At 41.8% G+C, this 15,219-nt stretch overlaps 1 protein-coding gene across 2 annotated transcripts; it reads left to right on the top strand.

Moving 5' to 3' along the window:
• The first annotated feature begins 8,990 nt into the window (after positions 1–8,990).
• Positions 8,991–15,219, top strand: LOC121784642 (autophagy-related protein 18f-like). 2 transcript variants are annotated; one of them, XM_042182829.1, is made up of 8 exons: positions 8,995–9,951; positions 11,491–11,952; positions 12,053–12,472; positions 12,737–12,952; positions 13,028–13,858; positions 13,953–14,110; positions 14,333–14,700; positions 15,009–15,219. In XM_042182829.1, the coding sequence occupies exons 1-7, from the start codon at positions 9,739–9,741 to the stop codon at positions 14,697–14,699; spliced, it is 2,667 nt and encodes an 888-aa protein (XP_042038763.1). In that variant the 5' UTR covers positions 8,995–9,738; the 3' UTR covers position 14,700; positions 15,009–15,219. The 2 variants fall into 2 exon arrangements, with proteins under 2 accessions (XP_042038764.1, XP_042038763.1); XM_042182830.1 differs by lacking the exon at positions 15,009–15,219 and having other exon boundaries at positions 8,991–9,951; positions 14,379–14,598.

The following is a 15,219-nucleotide window of genomic DNA, read 5'->3' as shown; positions in this document are numbered from 1 at the left end:
ATGTAGCCCCGTTTGAGGAGTTATGCAACGCAAGTGGTATAATTCATCAAACAACTGCTCCATATTCACCACAATCTAATGGTGTTGCAGAACGCAAGAATCGAACTCTAAAAGAGATGATGAATGCTCTGCTACTCAGTTCAGGATTACCACATAACATGTGGGGGGAAGCTGTTCTGACAGCAAACTATATCTTGAATAAAATCCCTCTCAAAGGAAAAGATGTTACTCCTTATGAGTTGTGGAAGGGAAGGAAGCCATCCTACAAATACCTCAAAGTGTGGGGGTGTTTGGCAAAGGTGATGGTTCCTCCGCCCAAAGAAGTTACAATCGGACCTAAGACGGTTGATTGCATCTTCATTGGATATGCACTTAACAGTAGTGCATATCGATTTGTTGTTCACAAGTCTGAAATATCGACTATCACAGTAGGAACAACAATTGAGTCGAGGAATGCTGTATTTCTCGAAAATACCTTTCCTTGCAAAGATAAGGAAAAAGTATCAACCAATTCTGAGACAAGAATTGAAGAAGCCACTAGTTCTAAACAAGTGGAAGAAGAAGCCACTAGTTCTAAATCAACAGATGCGGAACCTGAATCGCGCAAGCGTGCAAGGCCCGATCCAAAAGATACAGTACTAAGACGTGGTAATAGAGTCAGAACACCAAAAACTTTTGGTCCTGACTACATTGCTTTCATGTTGGATGAAGAACCAACATCGATAAAAGTAGCCTTTGCTGGCCCAGACGGGCTGCATTGGAGAGAAGCTGTTCAAAGCGAAATTGATTCAATTTTGCTAAACCACACATGGGTGTTGGTTGATTTGCCCGAAGGTGCTAAACCTTTAGGATGCAAATGGGTTCTTAAAAGAAAGTTTAAGGCCGATGGAACAGTTGATAAGTATAAAGCCCGATTAGTAGTAAAGGGTTTTAAACAAAAAGAAGGACATGACTTCTTCGATACCTATTCACCTGTAACAAGGATTACATCTATCCGGGTGCTTCTCGCTATTGCTGCATTGCACAATCTCGAGATTCATCAAATGGATGTAAAGACCGCGTTTCTGAATGGTGAACTAGAAGACGAAATCTACATGGAACAACCCGAAGGGTTTGTAGTACCTGGACAAGAGAAAAAGGTATGCAAGCTCGTGAAATCCCTATATGGATTGAAACAAGCGCCATTGCAATGGCACTTGAAGTTTGATAATGTGATGTTATCAAATGGGTTTAAAATCAACGAGTGCGACAAATGTGTCTACATCAAGAGCACTAATAACGGTCATGTTATAGTGTGTCTCTACGTTGATGATATGTTAATCTTGGGTAGCAACACTCAAGTAATTAACGATACAAAGGCCATGTTAAAGAGAAACTTTGACATGAAAGACATGGGTCTAGCCGATGTAATTCTTGGAATGAAGATTTTAAGAACGAATGATGGAATCATCTTAACACAATCACATTATGTTGAGAAGATATTGAATAAATTCAAAGCCTATGATGGCGCGCCGGTTAAGACTCCAATTGAACTCGACGTTCACTTGAGCAAAAACAAAGGCGAGCCCGTTGCACAAGAAGAGTATGCACGGGTCATCGGGTGCATTATGTACTTGACTAATTGCACTCGACCTGACATTGCTTGTGCCGTGAACAAGTTAAGTCGTTACACGAGCAATCCAAGCAAAGAGCATTGGAGAGCTCTTGTGAGGGTTTTGAGATATTTAAAACACACTCAAAATCTTGGGCTACACTTCTCGAGATACCCCCCGGTGCTTGAAGGGTACTGTGATGCCAATTGGATATCCGATAATAGAGACTCACTTTCAACAAGTGGATATGTCTTTACTATTGGGGGTGGTGCTGTATCGTGGAAATCCACAAAACAGACCTGTATAGCCCGATCAACAATGGAATCGGAGTTCATTGCCTTGGATAAGGCTGGTGAGGAAGCCGAGTGGCTTAAGAACTTCCTTGAAGACATTCCATGTTGGTCTAAGCCAGTGCCACCAGTGCTGATTCACTGCGATAGCCAAGCGGCTATTGGAAGGGCAAACAATGGTTTCTATAACGGTAAGTCTCGACATATACGTCGACGACATAACACCGTGAGACATTTGATCACAACAGGGGTGATTACAATTGACTATGTGAAGTCAATAGATAATCTAGCGGATCCGCTAACCAAAGGGTTAAACCGTGATCAAATGAATAAGTTGCTAGAGGGAATGGGTTTGAAATCCACAAACTAAAGAATTGTCATAGTGGTAACCCAACCATGATGACTGGAGATCCCAAGAACTTGGTTCAAAGGGACAACTAAGCTATGAGAGTTCATGGAAAAACACTCAAACTATATCTATTCCCTAGAGAGCAATAGAGTGTTGGAGAACTTGCCTCGTGGTAAAGGCTAAGTCTATGACTTTTAATGGTTCTTAAGGATCTCAAAGAGATGGAATTCTCAAAGAGACCAAGTATGGCAAGGTACTTGACTAAGAATCACCTACGTAAGTGCGAAGTGTGGTCGCTTCATAAAAAACGCACTTATGAATCCAAAGTGGTGTCCAAGACCGCAATGGACACAAAACGTGAGAACGGATGAGGTTGAGGTGTTTAAGTGTTAACACCATTGTCTCGGTGCACGCCGTGGGGGATTAGTTCAAAGCATCGCGCTACTAAGCCGCCTGTGTATCCGATGGTGTCGACTATGGAGGGTTCAAAGTCAACAACTACCTATCCTTATGCTTATATACCTCGCGAGGGTTGAGCTTGTGTCTGCATGCATATGCATTCGGCTATTTCCACTCATGTGGGGGATTGTAAAAAATCATGGATTAAATATGCCCGGTCAATGGATTTTGACCAAATAATAAATGTGACGAGACATTTAATTTTGTGAAATTAAATGACATAGCGTCGATCTACATTTTACGTAGGTAAATGTAGTATATTCACTTTCTCAAATCCGATTTCCGGTGAGTGAGAAATAGTGGATTAAAGTTGGGCATAATTAGCTTTTAATTAAAGCTTGGAGATGGAGCTTAGGGAATAATTAACTAGTGTTAATTATCCCACATTGGAGGATTAACACATCTTTAATGTGTATAAATTAAGTGACTTTATGTTACTTAATAATTATAGTGGACCAAGATGGGTGAAAGAGCCCACACGCGCGCACACGCGCGCGCCGCCGCCGCCCGCCCGCCCGAGCCCGAGCCCGTGCCCGTGCCCGTGCACGTGCTCGTGCTCGTGCTCGTGCTCGTGGTCGCGGGCCTCGGGCCCGGGCCCGAGCCCGATCCCGAGCCCGATCCCGATCTCGATCCCGATCTCGATCTCGATCTTGATCTTGGACTTGGACTTGGACTTGGACTTGGACTTGGACTTGGACTTGGATCTTGGATCTTGGCAATTGGTCTTTGGGTGGTCTTTGGGCTTGGTGCTTGGCCCAAACTATTCTTTTTGGACCACCGCCGAGTCAGCAATCCAAGTGGCTTGACACGTCGTCAAGCGAGGCACAGTCACGGTTGCCACGTGAGAAATCCACACGCTCCACACACGGATGGCACACTCCTGCCACACGTCTGTAACCGACGTCGGTTACGAATTGCCATGATGACAGCCATCATGGCTGTTGACCCCCTGCAGTGGACTGAGCCTATAAATAGGCCAGCCATTCCATGCATCACTACACAATTCAAAAAGCATTCTGCATCATAAGCTCTCTCCCTCTCCCTGCATAGTTTTTTCTGTCGAAGCTCTGCCCTCTCCTCCATCCAGTTCGCCGGAGCTCTGTTGATTGCGGTGCTGCATCAATAGAGACGTAGCCGTTTTACCTTTGGGGACGACACGCCAAACCGAAGAGCACTACCGGGGCGTATCTCGTCTTGCGGGAAGAGGCCTCCTCGACTCGGCTAATCACACTGGTTTAGTAGTTTCGATTATACGTTGTATTTTTAAGTTCAGTTCTTCCTTTCCTTTCTTTTGGGTTGTATTACGCCCGGTAGTTATCTTTGTAATCCGAGAAACCAACACTTTAAACACTAAATTATTAAATCTCATGTAAAATAAATGTTGTACTTACATAGGACGGAGGAGTTTAAAACTAATGTACTCCCTTCATTCTACTAAATGTAAAATATTTTATTTTCAGCATGAAATATTATATAATATTTTTAAATTAAATAAAGAGAATAAAGTAAAGATACTATTATACTCCATAAAAAAGGGTAAAGGTCAGTTTTGGTCCTAAACATATGACCAAAATACGAATTTGATCCAAAACATTCACTTTATGAAAAACAGGTCCATAACAAATGAAATCCTTGTCGGAGTGGTCCTTTTTTATCGTTCCGTAAAAAAACTAACGGTCATGCCACTGTGCAATTAGCGTTCGACCGTTAGTTTTTTGAAGGAACCGTAAAAAAAGGACCACTTCGGCGACATTTTCATTTGTTATGGACATGTTTTTCAAAAAGTGAATGTTTTGGATCAAATTTGTATTTTTGTCATATGTTTAGAACCAAAATTGATCTTTACTCTATAAAAAATACTCCCTCCGTCCCCGATTAATTGTCACTCTTTGATCGGGCAAGGTTTTTAAGAAATGTAAAGAAATGTTGGTTGAAAAAGTTAGTGGAATGTGTGACCCACTTTTTATATTAGTTTTATAATAAAATGTGAGTGAAGTGAGTTAGTTGAATGTGAGACCTACTTACCATTTGTGGTAAAAATGAAGTGTGACAATTATTAAGGGACGGATCGAAATGGAAAAGAGTGACAATTAATCGGGGACGGAGGGAGTATATCACTTGAGGTGATACTATTGTTCCATTTCATTCAACTATAGCCAAATCAACTTATGTCACTTAATCATGAATGAAGAAAGTACTCCCTCTGTTCCAAGATAGTTGAGTCGTATTCCATTTTGTTTGTCCCAAGTTAGTTGAGTTATTTCCTTTTATGGTAAAACTTTATTCTCTCTCTTACTTTATTCTATATCTTAATTTTCTATCTTCCCTTTAACCTTTAACAAATCAATTTCTAAAATCCGCGTCGAAAAGAATTCCCCTATTTACAAACGGAGGGAGTATTTTTTGTGCGCTATAAACATAAGAGTATCCACTATAGGGGCAGCGCGCCGGCTGCCCATTCCCGCTGCCGCCCCACCGATCTATAGTGGCGAGGACGTCCGCCCCGAGGCGGACGGCATTTCCGGGGCGGAAGGGCCTCTGCCGAGAGTTGTGCGAGGACGCGCCGGCCTATAGTGCGCCGACGGTCGGCGCGCCAGCCTGTTAGGGTTTGTATACTAGAAATCACCTTTCGAGTTATTGAATACTGTAAAACTCTAATAATTATTTTCCAATGAATGCAATAGATTATTTTTGTCATAATGTTGTTATGTTTTACATTTAATGGATGTTTATTGCATATTTAAATGTATAAGCGAACATAACATAAGTCTAAGTCTTTGTTCTAGTAGACCGGTTGTGGGCTGCGCTCAATTTAAGGTACGCGATCAGTTCTGAACAAAGAAAAATAAGAATTTCACAACCTAGATAGGCCTAGACTACCTATCGTGAAAGCTTGCAATGTCAGTCCGATTATTTCTAAGCCTTATTGAAATATGATGACGTTGGTGGGGTATAGCACTGAATGGATCTAACAGCAAGACGAGTCTTTATGCTATCTACTGAAAGATGAGGTCTTGATAATTAATTTCTTAATCAATGTACGTTAGCATTGAGCATACGATATTGAGTATCTACTACTTTGACTTACCAAAGGTGCGAGTTTTTTCGTCACCCAACGATCCAGGTATATTGGGTAGTGGTGATCATTATCTAGAGGTGCTAGGATTGCTATTAAGTTGAATCGTGCACGAGGAGAGTCTCGTTTGATAACATCCACAAGAGGAGCTCGAAACAAGGTTTTATTATTCGGAACCTAGCTAGTTGGAGTTTAATTACTCTATGAATAATAAATAAGAGTTTCTTGCTAAGTCCACTCTTGGAGAATAAAATATGTTAATTAATTAAGTCCATAGCAGACATTAATTAATTAATGGATGTTTCTATCTTAAGCGCGGGAAATGAATTAAACAAATAAAAGGAAACCTGGAATACTTGTAATTTCGGATTTGGAAAGGCAGTGCAATATTACTTCTGTAGTGGCTGCTATTAATATTCCAATATAAGCTTATATTAAATTGTGGGTTCAATTTAATTAGTAAAAAGCTAATTGGGTGAGGCCATGTCCAAATTCTTCCTTAGATCTCTGACTTGGCCCAATATGTGACTTAATATAAATAGGAGAATAAAGCAGACAGAAATAACAATTATTATTGCTCCCAATTTTCGTCCCCCCTCCCCTCTAGAGAGAGAGAGTTCGAAAATTACTTTTTTCGTGAGCTGAGTTCTGTCTTCATTATTCGAGTCCTAGTATTCTGGTGAGATTTGCCCACACAAATATCAGTATACAGTCCGGGACACCAGTCAGAAGATCCGAGGTCGAGTACTGAAGATCTTCACGAGGAGACGGAGCAAGCCATCATCAATTCTTGATTGAATCAACGAGGTAAATTGGCTAATTCCGTATTAAGCATGTTTTAGGGATTTTATATGCTAAAGCATGTTTTAATTCAAGTTATGAGCATGATACATGTGATAATTACGCGAATAGATTTTGTCTAGATAATCTGCTAAATAGATCAAATTATGTGATCCGTTAGAACATGCACGCTTCCGCTGCCAACCCCTTCACGGCCGCCCCGGTCAAAATATATATATATATATATTTTTCGAAAATTCTATTATAAATACCACCCCCACCACCCATTTACACCCTTTTCACACTCTCCATTCATTCAATCTTTACACTTTCACCCTCTAAAAATGTACGGTGGAGACGATGAATCACCCGGCACTGGCGAATCGGGATATGGCGCCTATCCTTCCCAGCCGTCGGGATATGGCGGCAATCCGTCCCAGCCGTGGAGTTGGAGTCAAACTCCCCCTCCGTGGGGATCGAGTCCAACCCCTCCTCCATCTCAGCCGTGGAGGTATTCTCCCACGCCCCGACCTTTTAAGAGGAATTTGAGTCGCTCGGCTTTTGGAGATTACAGACCCAACCTCGACGCGCTTAACCATCCGTGTTCGGAGACCCCTTTCCAATCCAGTCAATCTCCTTTCACCGATGCAGATCGAGACGCACTGGAGACGATGATGGGTCTGCTTAGTCCGGGCGTATCGGATACGTTGGCAGCGCGCGTGGATACACCCATTCCGACGAGAGTGGGTGGAAGCCGGCACCCGCGGTGGCAACGGGGAAGGAGGCGGCGCGGGAGGCGGCGCGGGCAGCGGCGCGGGCAGCACCGGCGGTGGCGGCGAGGGCAGTGAGGTAGCGGCGCCGGAAGCCGGCGGTAAACGGGCCACACTCTACACCAAAGCGGAGTCCATTGCTGTGGCGCGGGCGTGGGATGCCGTCACATCGGACCCCATAGTAGGAACCGATCAGACCGAGGGGAGCTTTTGGAAGCGTGTCCTGTTGGCATACAACGAGTTCAAACCTCAAGGCGCCAAACTGCGTGACGGGGAACAGCTCCGCAAAAAGTGGTCTAGGATTTTGACGGCCACCAAGCGGTTCGCGAGCATATACGAGAACAACATGCTAAATGCTAAGAGTTGCCGAAGCGAAGCCGACGTGAAGGCACTGTCTATGAGCCAATTCAACACGGAAAACTGGACGAAGTTCACAATGTGGGAGGAGTATCTTGTTGTCGAGCACTGTTCGAAATTCAAGGCCATCTGTGCGCAAGAGCGGGCAGGAGCTCCTGGGGCGAAGCGTACTAGACATAACATAGCCGGGGACTACAGCAGCGGCAGCGGCTCGCAATCAATCGACCTCAACGACGAGCAAACCGAAGAGCCCTCTGCTACACACTCTAGGCACCCACACCCTCCGGGACAACATGCCTCTATCCGAAGCGATAGAGTGGCTGGAAGTTCCTCCCGCCTATCGTCGGCTGCGTCTGGATCGCGCATCCCGCAGCCCGCCCCTATACCGCAGCCCATGGCCCCTGGTCCCCACGAGGTCTTGAGGGGGAACCTAGATGTGCAGTTGATGCAACAACTGCATGATAACTGCCTCCGCTACGAGACCGCAACCGACCCGGTCATCAAGGGTATATACTGGAAACTCATAGGTCGGATCCAGCGCCGTCTAGGCTTGTCTGATGAGGATTTTGCAGGGGCGGCCGGCGGAAGCGGGGGAGACGGCGAAGAAGAGGAGAAGGAATCCGACTCCGCCACCGAGTAGACGGTGGCGACATTTTTATTTGTATTTTTTTTACATGTTCGTTGTAAAATTTTTCCGGTTCCATAATACAATGAATATTCGGTCTCAATTACCTCGTTTTCTAATTATTTACATTATGATAATTTTTTATTATAATTGATTTAAAATAAATGAAAATAAAATTAAATGAGAAGTGAATACAAAATTTTGGAGCTATTGGAAGTGTCTGCCTTATAGCTACGGACAACTTTTTTTGTGAGCGCGGACAAATAAACTGGGATTGTGAACAAAAAAAAAGTGCGGGGCTATTGGGCTGTTCGCCTATAGTGGATACTCTAATCATCTCGCGAGATGTATCGCCCGACACGAGATGCTTGCCCCGGAAGGGAAAATGCTGCGTACATTCTCATCGGATTCCCATGCCCATTTTTTAATTGTACATATTTATTATTCATGACGTCATCACCATTTCAATCGTCTACTCCACCTATAATTCGGCGCAACTCGCAACCGCTAATCCGTTCCACTCTCCAACTAACCCACTCGCTTCAGAAACGCACCACGTGTCTCAATCTCCACGTGTCGCAATCGAAGCCAACGGTGCACGGCATTTCCCGTGGAACGACCCGTAAATTACAGTTTCACCGGGAGAAGGTTTTGACAGCGGTGGGGAGAGAAGAGGAGAAGACGTGCGGCGGAGTTGTCTTCTGCTCAACTCTTCAAATTTCTAATTAAAAAAAATACAAAATTGAATTAAATTCCAGAGAGAGAGAGTCGTCTTTTTATTTCTTCACCTATTCATTATCCGATGCATTCAATCTCTCTCACTTTCTCTCTCTAGAACTGCTAGTTCTCAGCGATTCACATCTTATTTTCTCTCGATATCAATATCAGTATCAACGAAACCCTAAGGATTTAATTCGTTGTAAAAACCTTGCTAATTTGTATATATTGATTAGTTGATCATAGAAATTCTTTCATTTTTATCTGGTATTTACTTTATCTGGTTTGTGATCATAGATAGAGGTAGATAGATGCAGGAAAAGAAAAAAAAGAGCACACTCAACAAAGGAGTTTTTTAAGGGATTTTGTTGTGTGCTGCAGTTGAATTTTATTCGGTCAGAATCTGTTATCTTTGGCAACTTGTGCTTTTTCTGGTGGTTGTGATTATTGTGAAGAAGCCAAAGCATACGGTGTTGCAAGTGTAGTCGAACCGTTTTTTTTTGTTTCGATTTGCATCATTATTGGGTGGGATTTTGAGTTGTAAGCTGAAGATGCAGACACCTGTTGGTGGAGGGCTTTGATCATAGCCGGAGTATTTGTTTTCATCGGTATAAGAAGGGGCAAGTTTTCCGGAGGTTATGATCGTGGTGAGGGGGTTAAGGGCGGTGTATCGTTGTGGGGATTGGTTTTTAGGGTTGTTTCCGTTGGTTTGTTCATTTGGGGATGAGGAATGATATCCAGAAAAGTGGTGATGGTGGATCAGTGGTGCCGCGGGGTAGAGTTAATAATGGGATACTTCCGAATTCGTTTAGGGCCTTTTCGAGCTACCTTAAGATTGTTTCATCTGGCGCCTCCACCGTTGCCTCCAGTGTGAGGTCTGCTGCGTCTGCAGCTTCGGCGATTGTGGAGAGGGATGGTGACACCAGCCATGATCAGGTGTGGCTTTTGGGGGATTTTTTTTGTTTTTCTACAGTTTTGGTTTGTTCAAAGGCTTTACATGTTGGAAAAAATCTTATATATATAGTTTAATGCATGCTTACTGATTATTGTTGCTTCTTGGATTGTGAAGTTTGCTGTGCCAACTTTTAGACGAGCTGTAACTTTGGCAAGCAAGTTGCAGCCTGCTTCCTTTTTGTTAATGTTGATGAAATTGCTTCTGTAACAATTGGTATTTAGGGCCAAGATACAAACATGAAGCCACTGCTGTACCTACTGTTTTAAAAACTTGTTAAAGCATGCATGCATGAATGCATACATTGATTGAGAGCAGTTTGATTTCTGTATGTAGTTGCTAACGACATGTCCTGATTATTATCTTGGGCGTATATTGGTATTTTTCCAAATTGTGAATATATCCCTTTCTGTGTCATATATCAGTATCTACATGCAAAACCTCATGAACATATTGCTGAAGATATAATGGCCCTGGTTAGATAGAAATATTGATGTCTATTGTTTTGCTCTTAGCAACAGCCTCTCCCCTCAATTAGAAAGAAAAAGGAAAAAGCACCAACTACTCTGTCCTTTTATACCATGGTTCCACTTGCAGCAATCTTACTCGATTTTCCATTTTCATGTCATGTTTTTCTACAAGATGTTACTTTTGTAACTGCAATAGCTTTAGTCGCTCAGTTACATGCTGTGGGTCAATATGTTTTTCCTTTCAATAGGCCAAAGAGGTGGGATATGCTTGAGATACGACAAACTTACCTCGTTGATTAGTTTGGTGTTTTCAATGTTAATCAGTGTGTGATTGCTTATATTAATTCCTTTTTTGTTCATTGCTTATCCAAAACCTGCTGTTCTCTTCTGAGTAGACAAGAATTTATGACTAACTTGCTTTTGCGACTGTTTGGGTCGGTGGAACTTTTGTCGTCGTCTGAATTGGACATTAATTTTTCTCAACCCTTATTTAATTTTTGTCGTTAATCTGTTTTTGGAAATTACACTTATTCAAGGGTTTGATATTCGTATTGTCCTTTATGGAATCTTATTCAATGCATTTTGTTTTTTTAGTATTAGGTTAATTTCTTGCTATCAAATACTGATTGTTATAATAACTTTAATTGAAATTATCATGGTAACTTATTGATCTTATACTCTTGAGCCACTACTATATAAATGATAGTTGTTCAAAACAGCATTTATGCAGATTCATTAGTTTGCTTCAGCAAAATTTGCGAAGTTTCAATTTTTTAGTAGTAAAATAAAACAGGATGCCACTGTCAAGTTTGTTATTCCTGCCAACCTTGGTCGGTCTTGTAGTAACACTGCTTTTTTGGGAGATGACCCATTCTTGTTTGGAGTTGTCACCATGATTACTTAGGATGATAGCTAGGATTTCCAGGCTAATATATCTTAGTACTTCACAACATCCTTTTCAAACTCGTCCTGATTTGATTAGTTAGTCAGTGGTCTTGGATTTGAAATTGTTTTCTGATAAAACTAACCTATTTTTCTTATTTCCAATTTTAGGTTTCCTGGGCTGGGTTTGACAAACTAGAGCTTGAAAAAGGCAATTCACGTCAAGTTCTGTTGCTGGGCTTCAGTTATGGGTTTCAGATCTGGGATGTTGAAGCTGCAGACAATGTGCGTAATATAGTATCAAGGCATGATGGCCCTGTTTCATTTATGCAAGTTTTACCAAAACCTTTGGCATCAAATGAACCTGCGGACAAATTTGCTGACAGTCGTCCCTTGCTGGTGATCTGTGCTGATGGATCCTTTTCCGGTGATATTAATGTTCCTGAGGGATCAGCCCTTAGTAATGGGATGCTCCAACATGGCAATGGTTCAGTTAATGGTACTTGTATGCCAACAGTAGTCTGGTTCTATTCCTTCAAATCTCGGTCGTACGTACATCTCTTAAGATTTCGGTCCGTTGTCCACTTAGTGCGATGCAGTTCTCGAGTTGTTGCTGTGTTACAATCAAATCAGGTGTGTTCTACTCGGCCAAAACTTGATTGATTTTGTATGTTCATCTGCAAGTCATATTATACTAGGTCTTTGTTTTGAACCTGATATGATTTTGTTACAGATACATTGTCTTAATGCTTCGTCACTCGAAAGAGAATATACAATCCTTACGAATCCAGTGCCAAGTGGATTTGGAAATATAGGTGTTGGACCCCTTGCTGTGGGACCCCGGTGGATGGCTTACAGTGGGAGTCAAGTTGCAATTTCTACTGCTCGACGTGTGAGTCCTCAACATGTCAGTCCTTCACCAAATTTACCTTCTCACTCTTTGAATGGAAGTCTTGTTGGACATCTTGCGCGAGAGTCAAGCAAACAACTTGCTGCTGGTATTGTTACTTTAGGGGATATGGGGTATAAGAAGCTGTCAAGGTACTATTCTGATCTGTATCCTGAAGCCAACAATTTTCAATCAGGGAGCGGTCGTCTTAATGTCAATGGTGTTGCTAATGGACATTCACCTGATGCACACAATGTTGGGATGGTATGCTGTATTTAGTTTATAGTATTTAATAGTGTGTGAATCTCTTGAGCAAAACCTTTAATTACTGTAAATATTACAAATTATTGTTGTGCATTTTGTCACCAAGCATATTTATTTAACTGTTGCATGTTGTTTTGTATTTTCTGGTATTGATATACTTGCACAAAGTTTCTACTTAAGCATCAGAACTGGTTTAGGTGTATCTTTATGTAGTGATGTGCAATGCTTGCACCTTTTACAGTTTTAGCTTTTCTAATTATACAGGTTGTCGTCAGAGATATTGTCAGCAAAGATGTAATTGCCCAGTTCAAGGCACATAAAAGCCCCATTTTGTCATTGTGCTTTGATCCAAGTGGTGTTCTCTTAGTGACTGCCTCAGTTCAGGGCCACAACATTAATGTCTTTCGTATAATGCCCGACTCATCTGGAGCTGCTTCTCATGTCCATCTTTACAGGCTGCAACGTGGTCTGACCAATGCTGTACGATGAATCCCTCTTGAATGTTGTTAACTTCTTTAGGGGACAAAATCTAATATCTTCATATTGCTTTTGCAGGTTATACAGGACATAAGTTTTAGCAGTGACAGCCAGTGGATTATGATCAGTTCCTTAAGAGGGACGAGTCATCTTTTTGCTATATCTGTATCTGGGGGTTTAGTTAATTTTCAGTCTTCTGATTCTCATTCCAGTGCAAGAAACAGGGGATCCAGCTTGATGACAAAGACTGCAGTTCATGGATCACCGAATTCAGGATTGCAGGTGCTGACTCAGCAGAGCGTCTGTGCATCTGGTCCTCCAGTTAACCTTAATGCTGTCAGCCGAATAAGAAACGGAAGTAATGGTTGGAGAAATACAGTAAACGGTGCTGCTGCAGTTGCAACCGGGCGGTCAAGCTCACTATCTGGGGCAGTTGCATCTGTTTTCCACAACTGCAAAGGTGCTGGTATGCATGGGGATCAGAGTTCCTTGATGAAAAATTATCACCTACTTGTTTTCTCTCCATCTGGCAGTGTGATACAATATGTTCTGCATTGTTCTCCTGCTCTGGATGGTGTGATGGCTTTGCCTGGAGCAAGTCTCATTTCTGAATCCGGTATTGATTATGATGCAAGATTGATGGTTGAGGCAATGCAAAAATGGAATATTTGTCAAAAGCAAAACCGAAAGGAACAGGGAGATAATGTTGATATTTATGGTGAAAATGGAAATTCAGATAGCAGTAAAGTATATCCGGAAATAATGAGACATGAAAATGGCACATTTTCTGATGTTTCTGGTTTAACAATAAATGAAAATATCATTTCTGAGGAAAAACATCATATGTATATATCTGAAGCAGAACTTCAAATGCATCAAAAGCAGAACCTGGTATGGACCAGATCTGAGGTAGGTTGTTATTGTGAATTTGAGTTACTAATCATTAAGTTAGAAATCAGGTGAGGGTTGTGATAATATCGTCTTCTTTTGTATGTGTTAGCAGATTTATTTTCAGTCTATGCAGAATGATGACCTAAATGAAGGTGATCATGGTGGAGAAATTGAAATTGAAAGATTCCCTGTTCGTATGCTTGAAGCTAGGTCAAAAGACTTGGTTCCTATCTTTGATTATCTTCAAAAGCCTAAATTTCAATGTGAGAGGTAATGTTAGAAACCTAAAAATGTGCTGCCCAAATAATTTTACTGAGTTCGTATGCATGTTGTTGTCAAAATAATTTGACTTGCTTAATTGGGTTTTATCCAGTGGAGAGAGCCTGATTTCTGGCAGCCAGAATCATAGCTTCTGTATTTTGGTTTTAATTTCTATTTCTGAGATTTTTCATAAAAAAGGCTGCATAAATGTTTTCCTTTCTTCATATTCAGGATTTCTACTACTCGTGCAGTCACTAATGGTCACTTTCAGCCTCAGGGGTCTACTTCCTCTGAGAATGGAAAGATTCACGGCAGGCGCCTTATGGGTTCTCTTGATGGCATGGCTAACTGTGGCATTGTAGGTGGGAATGAACCGGACAATGGTCTTGATGCAAATGGACAAGATGGTCTCCAGACATTAACTGAAACTAGCAGGGGCTATGTAAATAACAATGACACCCCAACAACTAACACCAAGCAAGAGGAGACTGTATATACTAGAGCAAACACTGCACAGGAGGGCCAACTTAGATCTGTAAATAATAGAGATGGCTCGAACATGAAGAACCAGTTTGAAGAAGGTGATGAGTTTGACTAAGGTAATTCCTCCACATTCCTGAAAAGGAGTATCTTGTTGGAAGCATTGTGTGTATATAGGAGCCCTCAATCTGTTTGATTGTCATGATTCTGGACTAGTTTCGTTTCGAATCGTATTATTAATTTGTCAGCCCAGCACCAGGTATGTTGACAAGATTTGTGCTTGTTGTGCTAGTGGTCCATTTTTTGAATTTGTTTTTCTCCCTGCCCCCCGTCATGTTGATCTATCTTAGGTTGGGATTATTAACTGGGTATCGCGGGGGAGACTAGGCTTGGTCCCCGATTAATCTTTAATGTTGTGTCTCCTCAGGTGTGGTGATATTCTTTTATTCTGTGGGAAAATCGATATAGAGAGTGAAGCGAACACTAGATGCTTTGGATTGATTGGGGAAGTGTGCACCTTTTGTTCATTTTACATTCTGACCGATGTAAAGGAAATTTATCAGATTATAACCCAAATAATAGTTCTGCTTCAATATGTATATAAACTTCATTTCTGCAATGTATTGCTTTCTTCCCTA

This window comes from Salvia splendens, chromosome 21, assembly GCF_004379255.2.
Source record: "Salvia splendens isolate huo1 chromosome 21, SspV2, whole genome shotgun sequence".
In the NCBI taxonomy this organism is placed as follows: Eukaryota; Viridiplantae; Streptophyta; class Magnoliopsida; order Lamiales; family Lamiaceae; genus Salvia; species Salvia splendens.
Note: the sequence above shows the minus strand (reverse complement) of the source record. Positions and strands in the feature narration are given on the sequence as shown.

What these genes read in the sequence shown, in the direction of transcription:
- LOC121784642 (XM_042182829.1), top strand. Translation starts at nt 9,739, where the DNA reads ATGAGGAATGATATCCAGAAAAGTGGTGATGGTGGATCAGTGGTGCCG. An exon ending in AACGTGGTCTGACCAATGCT is followed by an intron (nt 12,953 to 13,027) that starts GTACGATGAATC and finishes TTGCTTTTGCAG; the next exon opens with GTTATACAGGACATAAGTTT. An exon ending in CCTAAATTTCAATGTGAGAG is followed by an intron (nt 14,111 to 14,332) that starts GTAATGTTAGAA and finishes CTTCATATTCAG; the next exon opens with GATTTCTACTACTCGTGCAG.